This window comes from Osmerus mordax, chromosome 17, assembly GCF_038355195.1.
Source record: "Osmerus mordax isolate fOsmMor3 chromosome 17, fOsmMor3.pri, whole genome shotgun sequence".
Classification (NCBI taxonomy): domain Eukaryota; kingdom Metazoa; phylum Chordata; class Actinopteri; order Osmeriformes; family Osmeridae; genus Osmerus; species Osmerus mordax.
The window spans coordinates 5,540,480-5,558,563 of record NC_090066.1 but is presented as its reverse complement, the minus strand read 5'-3'; the positions used below and the strand labels follow the sequence as shown (position 1 = coordinate 5,558,563).

Sequence of the window (18,084 nt, the reverse complement as noted above, 5' to 3'; positions counted from 1 at the left end):
AAAGCACAGACGCCGTGGGCTTCAGACAGGGCTAGCTGCATACCAGTCAAAAGAACTTCTTAGGTGAGAAAAGCCATTTGAAACCCTTGAAAGGCTCCAATATTGGCATTGGGATTATAATGATATCATTATTTGAATATTGATCTATAATTTACGGCTTCGTGATAGTGGCGCTGCCCTGTGTGCTGAGAAGTATTCTGTGTGTAGTAACATCCGAGGGCTCTCTGGAAGATGAGCCTGGGTCTCCAGCTGGTAGGACTCTGTTCTCTGGCTGTGTCCCACTCCCAGATACACACAAACACACAGACACACAGACAGACAGACAGACACACAGACACACAGACACACAGAAACACAGAAACACAGACAGGCAGGCAGCCAGACAAGAGAGACAGACAGAAAGGATAGAGAAGTCTGGTCATTGTAGTGTACACTGACAGAAACCAAATTTCTAGATTCCTTCTCCCTCTATCCCTCCCTCAATCCATCAGCCCCTATATCCCTCTATCCTTCCATCCATCAGTCCCTCCATCCCTCTATCCCTCCTTCCATCCATCAGTCCCTCCATCCCTCTCTGCCTCCTGCGGCTCAGATCTCCCGTGAGGCCAGCACAACATACTGCCACAACACAAACTAGGACACATAAACCACCCCTCTTCCTCTCTCTCTCTCTCTCTGGCTCTCTCTCACTCTATCTTTTGCTCGCTCTCTTTCGCCCTCTTGCTCTCTCTCTCTCACTATCTCTCTCCCGCTATCTTATTCGCTCACTGTTTTTGAACTCTCAGTCTCTATTTTACTTTTCCCTTCCACAAACAGCTAGTTCATAATTACTCTCCTTCCCTCTCCTCTCAATCACTTTCTCTCTTATTGCACCTCACCTTTTCTACCTCGGTGTTATTGCATCTCTCTTGCCCATTTATCCTCTCCCTTTTTCCTCCCCCCCCCCCCCCCTGCTTTATCTGTTCTCTCGGCGGCTCCCTCTCCCCATCCTGTCTCCTTCTTATCTGTCTCCTTCACTTCCCCACTGCATCTGTATTCATCTCTCTCTCTTATAGCAAGAATATATCAATAAAGTCATCCCTCTGCTCCCCGAGCGCCGGCCGCAGACGTGACTCACATCCTCGTTCCCGTCCCGCAGAGTCCAGCGAGCACGAGGACAAGAGCACCGATGCCTCGGGGGAAACTCCCCCCCAGGCCTGCCCAGCCGAGGCCCCCGCCGAGGGGCCCAAAGAAGAGGGCGAGTCCCCCAAGATGGCCCCCAAGCTGGAGGACAACGATGAGCTGGGCCCCCTGCCAGACAACTGGGAGATGGCCTACACGGAGAAGGGAGAGGTCTACTTTATTGAGTAAGTGTCACCAGGCGCACGTACTTAGCCCCGCGCGGACGCCAAAGCCCACTGACCTGTACTGTAATGAGATTTTTAGAGGTCTGCTCTGGTATTCATTGTTTTGCAACCAGAGTAAAGAGGGTAAAGCATTTTAAGGAGCTTTAATCCCACGTGCACGCACGTGCACGTGCACGCACACACAGGATTGGACCGTTATGGATTGCATGAGTTCATTGGGTCCGGATGTTTCCATGCTGTGTAGTACAAGCTGCGTACAGTAATTCGTTAGGCTTATTAGATTTGTTTATGGCCACCGGAAAACCGTAGAGGTGAGTTGTGTTTCATCCATTTAAATGTGTGCTTTTTCGTTTTACTGTTTATGTTTACGTTCCCGCTGCTATAGTATTGTGTGAGTGGAGGGAGTCAGGGGGCTGAGCGGTTCGGGAGTCGGGCTCGTAATCTGAAGGTTACCGGTTCGATTCCGGCTGTGTCAAATGACGTTGTGTCCTTGGGCAAGGCACTTCACCCTACTTGCCTCGGGGGGAATGTCCCTGTACTTACTGTAAGTCGCTCTGGATAAGAGCGTCTGCTAAATGTCTAAATGTAAATGTAAGTGTGTGTGTGTGTTTGTACACTCATAAGTGCATGCATGCTCGCATCCCTGCCTAAGAGCTTGCTTGTGTGTGTGTGCGTGCATGTATGTACATGATCACTCACACCTGGACGTAGGCAAAACATAGACAAATCCTTATTAATTATCAAAGCTCACTACCCGTGTGACAGTAACATGGTCTTCTCGTCGTACCAGAGGCTCACTAAGCAGTGAACAGAGTGAGAAAAACTGTGTGGCGGCGACACAAGACAAGCAGCCAACAAATGAAGAAGATACTGCAGATTTAATGTGGTTGTCAGCCTGCCAGCCGGCTCTTCTTCTCCTGTTTTCTCCACGGAGGCAGACTTTTAATTCCCCCCGCTCCCTACCGCAGACTAGCTTCCATATGTCTCTCTCCACATCGTACACACCCTATATTTATCAGACAGAGCGCCTTGTTACAGCATTTAGCCGGCGAGTTTGCAGCTGGATGTCTTTCGACGAGTAAATGATGTTGTGCCGAGGCGGTGTTGCATGCTGGGTGGTGGGCGGCGGAGTTGTGGGCAAGGGGGCAGGGGGGCTATGAGGCTGCTCCTTTTGTTTGGTCTCCAGATGAGATCAATTTGTTTCCCAATTCTCAGTCAAGGACAAAGAGAAAGTGGATGTAGAGAGAGAAAAGGAGACGGAGAGAGGAAGGGAGAGAAATGAACGGGGTAGGTGTTGTAAAGAGGTGGGAGGATGAGACAAGAGAGGTGCAATGGTAGATTTTGTAGTAACATTCTTTGTTTGAGTATCTGTTGGATAAGTATATCTTGGTTCTTCTGTTAAGTTTCTGTCTGAAGGGACTGTGTTTTGTTCATCTAACCAGGGGGGTGCTAGCCCTAGGCATTGACTGGGGTTTTGATTACTTCATGACGGGCCATAGGAAAGAAGACTGTTTTACTCCAAGTGATCAATAAATGACCAGCGTTATGTTTGGTGTTTGGTGTACGAACCTGTGACATGCTGTTTGGGCGCGCACCGTTCGTGGTCACCATGTGGTTCCTGGGCCAGGTGGTTTTTGTTTTATGTTTGTGTGTCATTGATGGTTTTGTATTCTGATGTTTGTGTAACAGTAGTGTCCGTTAAACAAATACTTGTTGGAAAGACATTTGATACGTTTTTAGAGATGGTTATTCTCAGAATTTCCACCACGGGGGGAGAGATGGGAGTGAGGGAGGGGGAGGAGAGGAGAGGTTAGAGAAGAGGACAAGAGAAGAGAAGGGAGCGTCAAAGGAAGGGTTCAGGAAGTGCTCCCGCTCTTTTCAGCAGCTTGCCTTGCTTTACTGTAGACATGTTGTTGTCCCCCTTCCTCAGCTCCCTCTCTCTCCTCCTTCCTCCTCCCCCCCGTCCTGTCATCGTGCTGAAGGGAGGACATTGTGTCTTCAGATGAGCTAAAGAGATCCATTGAAGTTTTCCTGGCACTGGGTCTTATCTGATCTGGGTCCAGTACTCTGCCCAAGGTGCCCAATCTGCCAAGCCCACAGCTGTTGACTTCCATCGTTTGCACACACACACTCACACAAACATACACATTTCCTCACACACACACACTTACTCACACACACCTCTCTGTCAATTACTTGCACTCTTTCCCCCGTACTGTCACTTACTTACTAACCAAGCGCCCCCCCCCCCCTCTCTTTAGTTGCCTGTTTCTTCCCACCCCTCCCTCCCTCATTCACTCCCCCCTTTCTCTCTCCCCCTCTCCACCCCCGCTAATGAGAAACCGTGAGCAAATTAAAAGAATCGATTGGCATTTTGTTAACCTAAAGCTTTTCTCTCTCTCCATCGTTTAGAGGTGAGCCCACAGGGGACAGGCTTCTCTCTCTCTCTCTCTCTCTCTCTCTCTCTCTCTCTCTCTCTCTCTCTCTCTCTCTCTCTCTCTCCCTCTCTCTCTCTCTCTCTCTCTCTCTCTCTCTCTCTCTCTCTCTCTCTCTCTCTCTCTCTCTCTCTCTCTCTCTCTCTCTCTCTCTCTCTCTAAAACACTGCTGAAGGGAGAATCCTCCCCGTCTTCCTTTTTCGCTCTCCTCTCCGTCTCACTCACTCCCTCTCTCTCTTTCTCTTCTTCTCTCGTTTCTCCACCAGCCACAACACCAAGACGACGTCCTGGCTGGACCCGCGGCTCGCTAAGAAGGCAAAGCCACCAGAGGAATGCAAAGAGGATGGTGAGTTCCTTCTCAGTCTCCTTCCTTCTCTCTCCTTCTTTTCCTTGTTTATTTGCTCCCTTTCTTTCTTTGATGTGTGATTTGGATTTGATTTGGATTCTGTTCATTCCAAAACAGCCTATAGCCCCGGGCTGTGAATGTATTGATGACATTAAGAAGACGTGGTTGTGAATGGGTGATAAAACATCAGCCACTTCTGAAACAGAATGGTCTTCATCTGTCATCCTGCATTGACACACACTGTTTGTGTGTCATGCAATGCAGTTTATTGCGTGTGTAGCATGTGTATCAGTGACATGTGTGGCACCTGACCTACGTGATGTTTAAGATGCTGATATTAGCTAGCCCCTGGAGCTGTGCTTGGTAGACCCTGTACCGTGTGGGAAGACTAGGGGTCTGGCGGTGTGAGCTGGCTACCTAGAAACAGAGAGCTCTTTATAAGCCACTGTGAGCTGAGCCCAAACCCCCCCACACACACACACACACACACACACACACAGGAGCATTGGGAGAAGGATGAATGTCACATTTACTATGAATGAGTTTACATGCGAATGCCACATATCCCAACCACTGCCATTTATAGCTCTCTTAACCTCTCCATCTCTTTCTCCATCCCTCTCTCCATCTCCCTTTCCCGTGTGTCATGGGGTGAAATGTATTCCAGATGTATTCCAGGTTGATTGCATGGTAAGATGTTTGTGTGTGGGGGGGGGGATGATGGTATAACTCAGAACAGCCCACAGACAGAGATGGAAACGGCGGGTGAGAAATGAGAGATCATTTGTATCGAGAAGCACTCTGGTGGAGCCTCGCTAAGACAATCATGTCTGCCTGATAAACATTTAATCACACAGCTAGGGGTGTCTGCAAATACCTTCTCAACACACCTATCCCTCACACATGGGTGGGAAGGTGTTTTTGGGGGGTGGGAACTCTCACTCATATGCACACACTCAGAGACAAATGTAGCCCCCATTAGAACAGAGGCTGGTGTAGAATAGTTAGTGTTGATTGGAAGGGGAGTGTGTGCGTGTGTTTGTGTGTGTGGTGCGCGCGCGCGGCCAGTGCTTGTGCTCTGATGAGTGCTAACAGGATCACAGGGGGTCTCATCTCGGTCTCCGAGCAACAGACAAGAGGAGGAGGAAAGCGATACCCCCAACAGGGAGACACAGAGCCTTGAGTAGGGAGAGATCACACATACACACATACACACGTACACACAGACACACACACACACACATCTTGTTTACCACCGTACCTACATATAACAACTCAATGTATGCACCCAAGACAGCCAGCATTTTTCCTTCCTTCTACATTAACAAACAGCTTGTCCTGCAGATAGCAAGGAAATGTCTGGTAGTTTCTGTTTCTGTTTTGGTTTGTGACTATTTGACAGACTAATGGAATGTTTGCGTGTGGATGTGTGTGTGTGCGATTGTTAACGCCAGTGTCAGTTGATTCCCTTCGTTCAAAGGCATGTCAGCACCAATGAAGTAGCAGTCATCATCAGAGGAGTCGTTATGTTACATAACTCTTCCTCTCTCTCTTTCTGTGTCAGTATATCTCTCTATCGCCATCTTTTTCTCTCTGTGTTTCTCTCTCTGTGTATCTTTCTCTTGGTTTTTCAGTCTCTCACAAAATCTTGCGATATCTACCGGTACTTCTTTTGGACTTGAGGAAGAAAAACCAGGAGTAGTCTCGTATCAAAGCCTCATGTTATCTTTAATTCTTTCCCTCGTATTATTTCAACAAATATTTACTGGTTGAGGAGACAGGATGAGAAACAAGTAAACAGGCAGACAGAGACAGACACAGAGACAGACACAGAGACAGACACAGAGACAGACAGAGACAGACAGAGACAGACAGAGACAGACAGAGACAGACACAGAGACAGACACAGAGACAGACAGAGACAGACAGACAGAGACAGACACAGAGACAGACACAGAGACAGACACAGAGACAGACACAGAGACAGACACAGAGACAGACAGACAGAGACAGACAGAGACAGACAGAGACAGACAGACAGAGACAGACAGAGACAGGCCAGGCAGACAGACAAACAAACAGGCAGACAAACAGACAGGCTAGCAGGCAGGCAAACATATTTCTCTGTTTGTTGCCAAAGCCATCCCAATGAGCCACCCCGGTATAGAGCAAAGCGATAAGAAAAATCCCCTGATCCAGTGTTGACTATCTATCATCTGGATTTCAACCCATTTCATCATGTTCAGACGCCACTTAGTCCTATCAAGAGACGCTCCACACGCCCCAGACCACGTGTTCCGGGCGCCTAATGAACAGATACTCCTTGAGGATGATGGATAGACGTCTCTAGTGTTTGAAGGTCGAGGGTTTGGGGATGGTTCTCTTCTGCTCTTCCAGTAGCTCTGTGTAACGTCAGTGTCTGACGTTGTTTGAAAGTTGGCTGGGAGTATATATTCTCGTCGTTTAATGCACCATGTAACACCAAGGCAAAGTGATTGTGTTTTTTTCAGTGATCAACACTAGATCTCCCTCACGTCTCTCTAAAGTCTCCGAGGGAGATATTAGACACTGCTTTTTTCAAGTCTGCCTTACAAACGTGCCTGTCTCTGTGATTTTGGAATAGTAGCATGAGTTTTGAGCTTGACAGTTCAAGTCAGTAGCAGTTCCTGCAATCCAACTCTTGCCAGGTGTAGGGTTCATCCAATCAGATCAAATTGAAATGTATTTGTATAGCCCTTTTTACAAGCAATTTCACAGAAGGCTTCACATACGCCCATAGAACTGCCCCTCAGCCAACCTTAACCCTCAAGGAAGACAAGGGAAAAAAGCGAAACTAAATAAGGTACAAATAGCATACATTATATAAAACGATACATTAAGATAATGAAAAAAAACAGGAAACTGTGCAGGGCTCCCCACTTCAGAGTGCAATGTTTAACAGCACAGCAGACAGCTGAGAAAATGCCTCTTCCTCAAATCGTGTACACATGTGCCCGCATGCACACATACTGTTCATACACACACACACTTGCACAGACCATGTTGATTGAGTTTCTGCAAGTCATCCAAGGACATGGACCTTAACAGCGAGCCTGTTCCCTCCTCCTTGCCGTTGCACACGCACACGCACACACACACACACACACACCAGGCTGCTCTCCTGGCAGGCCCATCAGACAGGTGAGTCATTAGAGGAGAAGAGAGAGAGGAGAAGAGAGAGGAGCAACGCCCTCCTTCACCTTGACTGGTCTGCAGAGGAGGGGAGGGGGAGGAGCTGGGGCTGTCAGCCAGGTGATTGATGGGTGTATTTGGAGAACATCCCCGACAGAGCTTGTCTGACGACTGGAGATGAGGAGAAGGAGGAAGAAGCCGACTTTTACCAGTCTGGGAGTGGGTGTGTGTGGGTGAGAGAGAGAGAGGGAGAGGGAGAGAGGGAGAGATGGAGTGTGTATTGTATGTGTTGATGTGTATGTTTTAGTCCTTCTCCAGCTTATCAATGATCCTTCTCGACTAGGAGCAGTATAATTACATCCCAGTCACGTTTGCCTCCGTTCCAGACGCACTTAAAAGCTAATCACGCTCAACAGTCTCAGTTTTCTGGCCCAAGCGCTCTCCTCCCTCCACACAGCCCACAGCCAAATCAAGTCTACTCTAGTTAATATCCTTCCTGCCTGCACAATTCACCTTAGCTCTTCCTTGGGCTCTGATGTCCCCATATCCCAAGCGTTGGTGTACCTGTGTACCTCTCTGCAACTGAAACAGACTCCTGACTCTTTAGTTCGCTCGTAAATCCCTTGTTTAAGTTTCTCACTTCTGGATGGGTTTTTTTTCACATTCAAGCCGAGATAAGTGAATGCCATACCGATGTTCCGAATGATAAGGTTGTTTGTCCTCATCACGGAAAGAGGAGCATGGCTACTGTCTCTGATTGGAGGACCCTCCTAGTAGGATTATGAATGATGGGTTGGGGGATCTGAAAGTATCGATGTGTCATTACGTCCACACGCAAGGTAAATATCAAAGTTGAAACCTGGGCGGCTTTGCTTGTCACTGTAGCCCAGATTGAGTGTGCATTCATTTCAGGGGGTGTGAGGTTGAAGTGATTGGGATGGGGGTTGGAGGTGGTGTGTGGGTGGAGGTGGGGGTGGGGGGGTGAGTGTTTATACTGCTGGCATGCTCGGGCATCCTCTTCTTCAGCTGTAGGTGTTGCACCTCCTGCATAACAACTGAAAGGTGACCACACAGAGGGGAAAAGACAGGGAAAGACTAAAGGAAAAGGGAGGGACAAACAGAGGGGATAGAGAGAGAGAGAGAGAGAGAGAGAGAGAGAGAGAGAGAGAGGAGAGAGAGAGAGAGAGAGAGAGAGAGAGAGAGAGAGAGAGAGAGAGAGAGTAACATGGCTAAATCCCAGAGCTGGTGGAGGACTGTGGTTCCCACCGTGTTCCTCAGACAAAATTAGAAAAGGCTGGATGAAATATGCATGAGCTTCAGAGCATGAAACTTTACTTCAAAAAGTCTCTCTGTAAGAGTGCATATTAAAGTGTTTTTCTTTCACGCTCTTCAAATGGAGACACTGAGTGAGGGGAGAAGAAGAGGTTATTGGATATATAGGAAAGGGGGGGAGAGAGAGGGAGAGGGAGAGGGAGGGAGGGAGGGAGGGAGGGAGGGAGGGAGGGAGGGAGGGAGGGAGGGAGGGAGGGAGGGAGGGAGGGAGGGAGGGAGGGAGGGAGGGAGGGAGGGAGGGAGGGAGGGAGGGAGGGAGGGAGGGAGGGAGGGGAGGGCAGAAGTCCTTCTGCAGTCAAGAAGACAACCCAACCAAGCCATGCTAGCCTTCTAATAGCAGTTATATTGCAGACTGCAGACAAGGCCTCAGGGTAGAGCTTGTTTCCACAGGGGCGACCTTCAAAACACTCCTACAGTACCTGCACACACCAGCATGACAGTTCCAGTGCTGTAAAGTCAGACACACTCACACACAGTTAAAGATAGTCATCCCTCTAGCACAAGCTGCTGAGAGAGAAGGGTTGGAGACACGCCTCAACCATGTCTGGTGAAGATGAAGCAGAGAGAGAGAGAGAGAGAGAGAGAGAGAGAGACAGAGAGACAGAGAGACAGAGAGACAGAGACAGAGACAGAGACAGAGACAGAGAGAGAGAGAGAGAGAGAGAGAGAGAGAGAGAGAGAGAGAGAGAGAGAGAGAGAGAGAGAGAGAGAGAGAGAGAGAGAGAGAGAGAGAGAGAGAGAGAGAGAGAGAGAGAGAGAGAGAGAGAGAGAGGGAGGGAGGGAGGGAGGGAGGGAGGGAGGGAGGGAGGGAGGGAGGGAGGGAGGGAGGGAGGGAGGAGGGAGGGAGGGAGGGAGGGAGGGAGGGAGGGAGGGAGGGAGGGAGGGAGGGAGGGAGGGAGAGAGGGAGGGAGAGAGGGAGAGAGGGAGAGAGGGAGAGAGGGAGAGAGGGAGAGAGGGAGAGAGGGAGAGAGAGAGATTCTGTCTCCTTCTGTAAGTAATCCTTGCCTCCTTCTGTGAAGTCGAACATTTTTATAGAATGGCGTTTCATTAACACTCTCTGTAGAAATACATGACAGGACTTTGATCTTGTTTTAAGTGTGTGTGTGTGTGTTTAGATCAGTGGAGGTGAAAACATGAAACAGTCTCTTTCATAATTAATGACTGAATGTGGGCCAGAGAACCTATCCACAGCTCTCTGAGAGGGGAACCCCTGGGCTGTCAAATGAAGATACAGTAGATAGGTAGATAGATCGGTGCTTTGCTCATCCCCAGGGGTAAATTGAAGTGTGTGTGAGAGAGTGTGTGTGTGCATGTGTGTGTGTTCTGCTGACATGTACTGTGTGTGTGAAGGCGAGAGGCATGGTGTAGACTAGGGTGCATTGTTCTTATGTATGTGAGAGTGACTGAGGAGGAGAATATGTCTCCAGAAAGACTTCTTTGTGTGGGCTAGGCAAAGGAGATAACATTTTTGCATGGCACAGCTGTGTGAAATTCCTGTGTGTGTGCGTGGGTGTGTGCGTGCATGTACGCACTCCCACTCATGCAAGCATCACACAGAAGGCCCTGGTATCTGTAAGTGTGTTTGAGGAGGTGTGACCGCTGCTGTTTGTGTTCCAGCAGCATTATCTCCTCTCTCATCTCCCCGCCCATCCGGGTGCGTGAGACCGGAGTCTGGAAGGGCCAATGCGCCGGAAGTAAGGGGAAAGGGAGTCCTGAAGTCAGGAAGTCCTGTCAACACGAGCGCTGACAGGGTCCGGGCTTCAGAAGATCTGCTTTGATCACGAAAGAACAAAAGTGATTTGCTGACCCCGCTGCTATACCGGGCGGACAGATCAGAGTAGCAGATCATAGCAGCCCTGATACAAATGTCCACAATCTAAAGGTTGGGTCACCGACCTTAATCATGGATCTGTACTGCAACTTGAAACACGCCTCTCACACCCTTGGTGTTGTTCCACACCCATCCTCATGAGAGAGAGATCAGTGGTCCAGAGGAACATGATCCTGAGAACCAGATCAGCCTACCAGCTCATGGTTTATTTGCTTTGGCAGAAGTGTCCGGCCACCCTCGCATTCAAACAGATCTCCTTCTAACCAAAATCTGGTGGGGCCTATCACAACCTTTTATTTGATATGGGGTGGGTTTAGCACTATATGTACAGAGCAGCACCGTTGAGTCATTTTCATAAATAACCGAGATGAAAGGAGTGTTGTTGCTTTGATTGGTTGTATCTATCCAATTATATCCAATTGCAAAGGTTGCATTTTGGTCTGCTCCCGTTGATAAGGCCCCTTGGAAATTAAAATTTAACTGAGAGGTTCAAGTCGAAATACGAATGCGCAAATTGGTCTGGCGATGCCAGGCTTGAGGAACAGGCCTTATCACCACACATGACACCACTCCTCATACCTGAACAGCTCACTCCTGCTTACATCACCACTAAGAATAGGTACGAATGGCTTAGTTGGAACAATGTGATCATCATTATGACCTGATGTTAATACCAGCCTTTATTGTCATACAGATGAACATATTCTGTGAGATATTGAGAGTAATATGGTTTGATGTGCAGTCAGTCTGTTTCCAGTCCCACTTTAACGCAGTCATTTAAGAGTGTGTTATGGTGGATGTTGTGTGGGTTTGAGTCCTCAAGCTATGTGTGTGCTCCAGTTAATGCGTTTAATCTATGCTAACGTCCTTGCATCACAACTGAATATTCACAACATGGAAATGATGCAGGAAACATGAATATTTCAAGACATTGAAAGTCAGCAACTCTATGCATGTTGGGTCTAATTGTGGAGATGACTGCGTGATATCTGTTGCAAAATTACCCGAGCATTTGGCCACCTTGAAAGCTGCCAATTTATTTATACGTTAGAGGTGTTCATTTCAGGTCTTGCTTGGAGAACGAGGTGTTTGCTCATCGTATCTTTGTTACAGTATGCATTTAGCCCCAGAGCTTAACCCTGCAGAGCGTTTAGGAACGCCACAGTGTTCATCGACTGTGTTCAGATACAGGTTCAGCCTCTTTGTTACGATGACATCCGCTACTTACGGATGATCGACTATGCGATGATGCTGTAATCAAATGCAGAGAGGGGAGATTTTGTTGGCCTGTCAATATGCCAACCATGGTAATTCAGTCCCTTGAGTAATACAATACATCTGTTGTTGTTTCTTTCAGAGCTCCCGTACGGCTGGGAGAAAATCGATGACCCAATCTATGGCAGCTACTATGTAGAGTAAGTTGGAAGCTCTTTAATATCTGATGTTTGTTTTGATTTCCCTACAGAAACCTCTCCACCCTCTCCATTCATTAGACGTGAACTACATCTGTGGTCGTTGCAGCTGCTCAGTCTTTGTGGCTGGTTAATGTGTGTGTGTGTGAGTGTTTGTGCGTGTGTGTCTGTGTGTTTGCGTGTGGCTTGTGTACAGTATGGGTTTGTGTGTCTTTATGTTTGTGTGTGTGCGCGCGTGTGTTTGTGTGTGTTATGGGCTGCAGAGTCGAAGGTGTCTCCTCCCTCCGTGCTGAACTAAATGTACCCTTCCTATTCTGAGGTGTCATTTCTCTGGCTGGACGCACTCTGCTCTGCTCCTCTCCAGGGAGAACGGGGATCTATTTTTAGCCCTTCTAGGAAGGGTGTTTTACCGCACTCTTCTGTACCTAGGAAAACCATGGGCCGTACATAAAGTATAGTATCTGTCCGTTGAGACTGAAATGTTGGTAATAAGCCGAGGATAGATGCTTTTGTGGCATTTACACCCTTTCTTAAAGAGTCCTGGAGCAGAATGTTCCACGGTGAGCTTTTGTGGGTCAACATGTAAACAGATGTTACGCAGTTGAGAACTGAAATGAGTCAGCCATTAGCTTGTTTACTTTCTTCCTATTTGACCAATGAAGTTAAAGGTTTTCTGATGTTGGTACTAATCCTTAGTTTGTCTCTGTGCTGAATGTGTATGTGCTAAACAATATCAAAACAAATTAACAGGGAGCTGTGAGATAGCGACAGCAAATGTGAGCGTTGTTGACAGACATGAATCTTAGCTGATTGGTTAGTTCATCTGCCTGTGATTTTCTTTGAACATCAGATTTCTATATTTGCGGTTGACACTATTGTAATGACATGCTGAGGTTACTTTTACTTTGGATCATTTCTTTTACACTTGGAGTTGGTGTTAGCTGCTCTCCAGCTACATCTTAGCTTTTATGGAGGGATTTTTATACATTCTTTAGGTAATTCGTGAGCGTAATTATCTTGTTTTGAAGGTTTGGCCATAGAACCCTACGCATGTCACTGTGAGATTGTCCTCGGAAGACGCCAAACCCGATGATTATCTTGTATACTCTAACACGCACTCTAACACATGAGTCATTTAACAGTATGTACGTGTGTGCATGTGTGTGTGTAGCAGGCGTGTCTGTGAGCTGAGACACATTCTTAGTCTCCCACTAAGGGGATATCTAAATGATGACTAATTATTTCATGTCACACTTGCAAATTACAGTATTTATAATTATGGACTTGCACCCAGAGTCACACCAAATTAACACTGACGTAAGATGTTTAAGGAAAAGTCTTTTGGATGAGAGATCTCTTTTATACGTGAGCGAGCGCTCAGGAAACCACACCGCTAATGATTCATCAAGCTGATTACAGTATTGGGTGAGTTTCAGAGGAGAGAGACTTAATTGGGCATTTGTTCATTTTTTACTTTCTGAAACCATCTTGCGTCTCTGTTACATAACAGAGACGCAGACTGTTGAATGAATCATAGCGTCGAGCTTCTAGGACTCTTCACAGAGTTGTGAGGAGGGGGGGGCGTAGGCTAGCCCTGGGAATCCTCCTCCTTTATCTTGTCCTCTTGTCCCGTGTGCTGCCTCAGCCATATAAACCGGAGGACCCAGTTTGAGAACCCGGTTCTGGAGGCCAAGCGAAGGGTCCAGCAGCAGCAGCAGATGCAAAGCCAGGGCCTGTCCTCGCTGCCCCTGCCCACCATCTACAGAGGTAAGACCCTCCGTCTCTCCACCTGCATCCCACTCCGACAGGAGAGAATGCTGTGTGGCTGGATGCTTACCTGGTTTTAGACCCCACAGCGAAGACACTGGATGAGACAGGTTGTTCTGTTTTCCTTTCTCGCAGATTTTTCTAGATTTGTACGTGTTAACCTTTTCTGGGGGGGGTGGGGGATGTCAGTCTGCATCATTGGAAACGGGATCTTGAGTGTTTTTTTATGAATATTTGTATTGAATTCGATTGCGAGGCCCTCTGTATCACTGTGAGCTTTCACTGAGCTTGTGCGCACCTAACACTGTCCCTGACCTTGAGCACACAGCTCTGCCCGCGCCAGGGCGTACACTGAGAGGCTCTCCATGCTAAAACTGCCTTGATGAGTGGAGTGCAGGCCGTTTGTTTCCCTAGAAACGGAGCTATCGCCCAGTCGGTGACAGCTTGTCTCTGTGGTTACACTTCCTGTGCAGTGAGGCTCTCTCTCCTCCCATCCCACCCACCCTCCCCCTGCCCTCTCCCCCCTATGCCAGTGGAGGACGCCACTCCCTCTGCCACCCTCCCCAGACCCTCCCTGGCCCACATAGGCCCCGCCCCTGAGCGCTGCCAGAGCCTCAGCGACCTATCACGGTCCCCGGCGGCGGGCCGCAGGGCCGCGGTTTTCGGCCTGCACGGTACGTCCGCCGCCGCCGTCTCCCCGCTACGGCGCCCCCTGGTGGGCCGGAGGGTTGCGCGCTGCCCCCATCACCGGCCGCTTCACGCCTCAGCCTGTGTGTGTGAGCGGCAGCCTGTCTGTAGCCTGGCTCTCCCCCTGTGGCTCTCTCTCAGTAAGTAGGCCAGGGGAGAGGAGGCTTGTTGTTGTCTTCTGGCTGCCTGTGCTCCTCTCTTCAGCATGCAGCGACAGACCCAGTCACCCCCCCCCCCCCTCCCCCCTGCAAGAGACCCAACATGCCTGGGGCTGGATACACTATTTCCTGCCCTTCATATCAACAGACAGTATTGTGAATAAACACTAGAATGAGATGGGTAATCAGTCCTGGACTGTTGACAGCCTGGTTACAGAGGATATGAACCCACGAGATCAGAGTTGTTTCTGCATGGTAGAAGAAGGAGAAGGTTCATTAGATCATGGCAGCGCTTGTTGGCTGAGATTTGAGCTTCCCTCCCTCTGTGATTCCCACAGATTCACTTCCTGGCCTGTTTACCCCCATCTCCCTAGCATCTACAGCTGGATCCAGAGCGCTCACCACGCATGTCATTCCGGAATGTTCCGAAATAATTCCGCACCTGCTTTTCCTCAACCTGTGAGAGGCGGAAGTAAGCCAGGGACTGCTAAAAACGGATGCCGAACTCAGTCCATGTCTCTGCACCTTGTTTTGCTCTGGCTCAGAGTGTGTTTACAGCAACCAAAACACCTGGCATAGGACGAGTTTAACTGATGAAAATGTAAATGGCCGGAGGCAGGCAGGGGGTGGAGGTTTTGGCAGTGACACCTCGAGCTAGAGCAAAGAAACCCACCTGCATCTGTCAGGCTGCTCTCCACTGTTGGACACTGTCCGTACCATGGCCCTGCCCCTTTCCCTGTGTCAATGTGCCCCCCCCCCCCCCCCTCCTCCCAGCCCCCCCAACCACAGCAGTGCCTTGCCTCATGCCCTTCCACCGGAAGATAAGATGGCCCCGCATTGGCATTTAAGTGCATTTGACTCTTGAGAGAGCTTGAAAACATTGAGTAGCCATCCAGTGTGTGTGTTATTGCTGACGGTGTGCATTTTGCTTCTTCTTTCTGCGTGTACGTGTGTGTGTGTGCTGGTCGGTGTCTTCTTCCCCCCCCCCGCAGAGAAGCCCCTGTTCACACGGGACGCCACCCAGCTGAAGGGCAGCTTCCTGTCCACAGCGCTCCAGAAGAGCAACATGGGCTTCGGCTTCACCATCATCGGCGGGGACGAGCCCGATGAGTTCCTGCAGGTGAAGAGCGTCATACCCGACGGCCCTGCTGCAGCCGACGGCAAGATGGCCACAGGTACGCACACAAGTGTGTCAGTGTGGCGGTGTTTCGCATTTGTAGGGGAGCGTGTGCACTAGCGCTCTGCTCCCAGTCTGTGTCACAGTGGGAGATTACAAACAATGGGCTTGTAGTGAGCCAGCAGGAAAGTCTCTACCTATGTGAGTGTGTGTGTGTGTGTGTTTGTGTGTGTATGTGTGCGTGTTGAACAATGGGCTAGTGTCCATCTGCAGTGGTGACCCAGCAGGATAGTCTACCTGTCTGTCTGTGTGTCTGTATGTGTATGTGTATGTGTGAATACCTCTTGCCAAGGTCACACATTTGCTTGTGTGTCTGTTATGGACTCTGCATAGATGTGGTTGTGTGTGTGCATGTGTGTGTGCCATCTGTGGGGCTGTGTTCTTCCATTAATCACTATGGGGACTTTATGAGCACCATAACTCCTGGGCAGAAGCACACAGGGGGGGGACTGCAGCACTGTAACGTCACTTACACACACACACACACACACACACACAGAGACCAGGCAGCTGCACTGAAGGTCAGCAGGGGGTTGAGACTGGCAAGCCTGTCAATCCTCTCTGCATGGATTTGTTCTCTTCTAATGTATTTGGACATCACACTGGGTTGGACTGGGCCAGGTACAATGTCACTTGTTCATCTGGCTATGCGGCAGTGTGATTGTCTCTACTCTCCTCACGTTACAGAACATCTTCTCTTTGCGTCTCCTCTCTCTGCATCCATCCTTCTCACCTCTTGTCTTCCTCGAATGCTTAAATTGCTGCATCTTGGCCACACTTTTGTCTGTGTTTTGAATTCACTCAAACACTTTACTTGAAGTCGGAAGCCGGCTCCCTGCGGGGTGCGTTTCCACGACGCTGTTCAGCTGTGGCGGGTTCTGGAAGATGGCGGGCGCACAGGTTAACAGCAGTGTGTTCCGGGGGAGTGCTTGTCATTCTGTCAACAACAGACCCGAACCCTTTCTCTATGAGAGCACATGCCACAGTTCCAGATGGCCTCTCTGTCCTTCACATCCACACATATGGACACAACTGCTCTCACTATCTCTCTCTCTCTCGTACTCCCACACACACATCACACACACACACACCCTGCTGGTTCTCTTTACAGCTCAGATGGTCTGGCGTGTTCTTGGCAAGGTTTAGGAACCCTCCTGTCGTGTCCATAGTCATGAACCAGCGTTAGAGGATGATGAATCTGTCATATCGCCCATGATCAGCTGACGGTGGAGTTGGAGGCCCTGTCCTTGGTCCTGGAGCATGGGTTTTATAGTGGAGGTGATTGTATGTACAACCATCCTGGACATTGCTGCATAAAGGTTAATGGGGTAGCTGGAGTGTGTGTTTGCCCATTCTAGCTGGCGTGTGTTTGTGAGGTTAGACTCTGCCATGTCATGCTAGCCCCTCCCCCACAGAGACGCCACACGTTTCCTAGGCCACGGCGAGGGGAATGTGAGATCACAAGGTACCGTTTGTTTTCCCGGAACGCGTGTGAACGTATTGATTTTGACACACCGGCTCAAGGCAAATGTCATTGGCGTTTATCCAGATTAATTAAAAAGTCCCACTTGTCAGGTTGCTTCCAGGACGGTGTGCTTGTGTCAACACCAGTGGAGCATCGACAATCGGCGAGCGTTCACTGGTCACACAACAGGGCCAAGCTGACTTGGTCCAGACAGGGAGAAAATGACCTTGATATCTTAACTCATCTCTTGGACGTACTCTCCTCCCACACCTGCCTCAGATCAAGCCGGGGTCACCTGCAGGGCACGGTTCAATTCCATGTGATCAGTCGATCAGGGAAATCGTCCAGTGTCTAAATGGATTTTGCCCGTGTTTACTGACCCTGTCTTCTCAACTGGAGCCAAGGTGGCTGATAGTCATGGCTCTCAGTTAGTAAAATGACTAAGAGGCAATCTGTGTTAACACTCATCCCTCTTTCATAGACCCAGTCTATCTCTATCCCTCTTTTCTTCCCCTTCTCTCTCTCTCCCTCTCTCTCTGTCTCTCTCTCTCTGTCTCTCTGTAATTAGCATGATAATGATGTCTATAATTGAAAAATAATGACATGTCATTATCAACCTGGCCCATGCATTTAGAGAGACTTCTATTGAATGTGGATCCCACCTTGTGTTCTAACTTCATCGACATCTTGGTGAATAGAGGTTGTGTATCTCTCACAGTGGAGCACATACGACCATATTCAATAGACCACAGCATGAGGGAGCTATCACAACTAGAAACACTGAGGGAAAGACAGACAGAGAGAGATAGACAGAGACAAAAAGAGAGAGTTATTGTATTGGGAGGGTTCATTTGAAAGCTGTGGGCTTTGTTATCTAAATAGCTTGTAGGAAGAGAGGAATCTTTTTTATTATTCAGCGCCATTTTCACTCGCTAGCAGTGACTGTGATCTATTGTC

General features: G+C 48.9%; 1 protein-coding gene across 1 annotated transcript in view; it reads left to right on the top strand.

Moving 5' to 3' along the window:
- Positions 1 to 18,084, top strand: part of magi2a (membrane associated guanylate kinase, WW and PDZ domain containing 2a) — a 124,118-nt gene that overhangs the window by 77,072 nt on the left and 28,962 nt on the right. Inside the window, exons 5-9 of the mRNA XM_067254066.1 lie at positions 1,139 to 1,346; positions 4,048 to 4,127; positions 11,819 to 11,876; positions 13,519 to 13,640; positions 15,478 to 15,660. Coding sequence (XP_067110167.1) covers positions 1,139 to 1,346; positions 4,048 to 4,127; positions 11,819 to 11,876; positions 13,519 to 13,640; positions 15,478 to 15,660 — 651 coding nt within the window. The remainder of the gene's footprint in view (positions 1 to 1,138; positions 1,347 to 4,047; positions 4,128 to 11,818; positions 11,877 to 13,518; positions 13,641 to 15,477; positions 15,661 to 18,084) is intronic.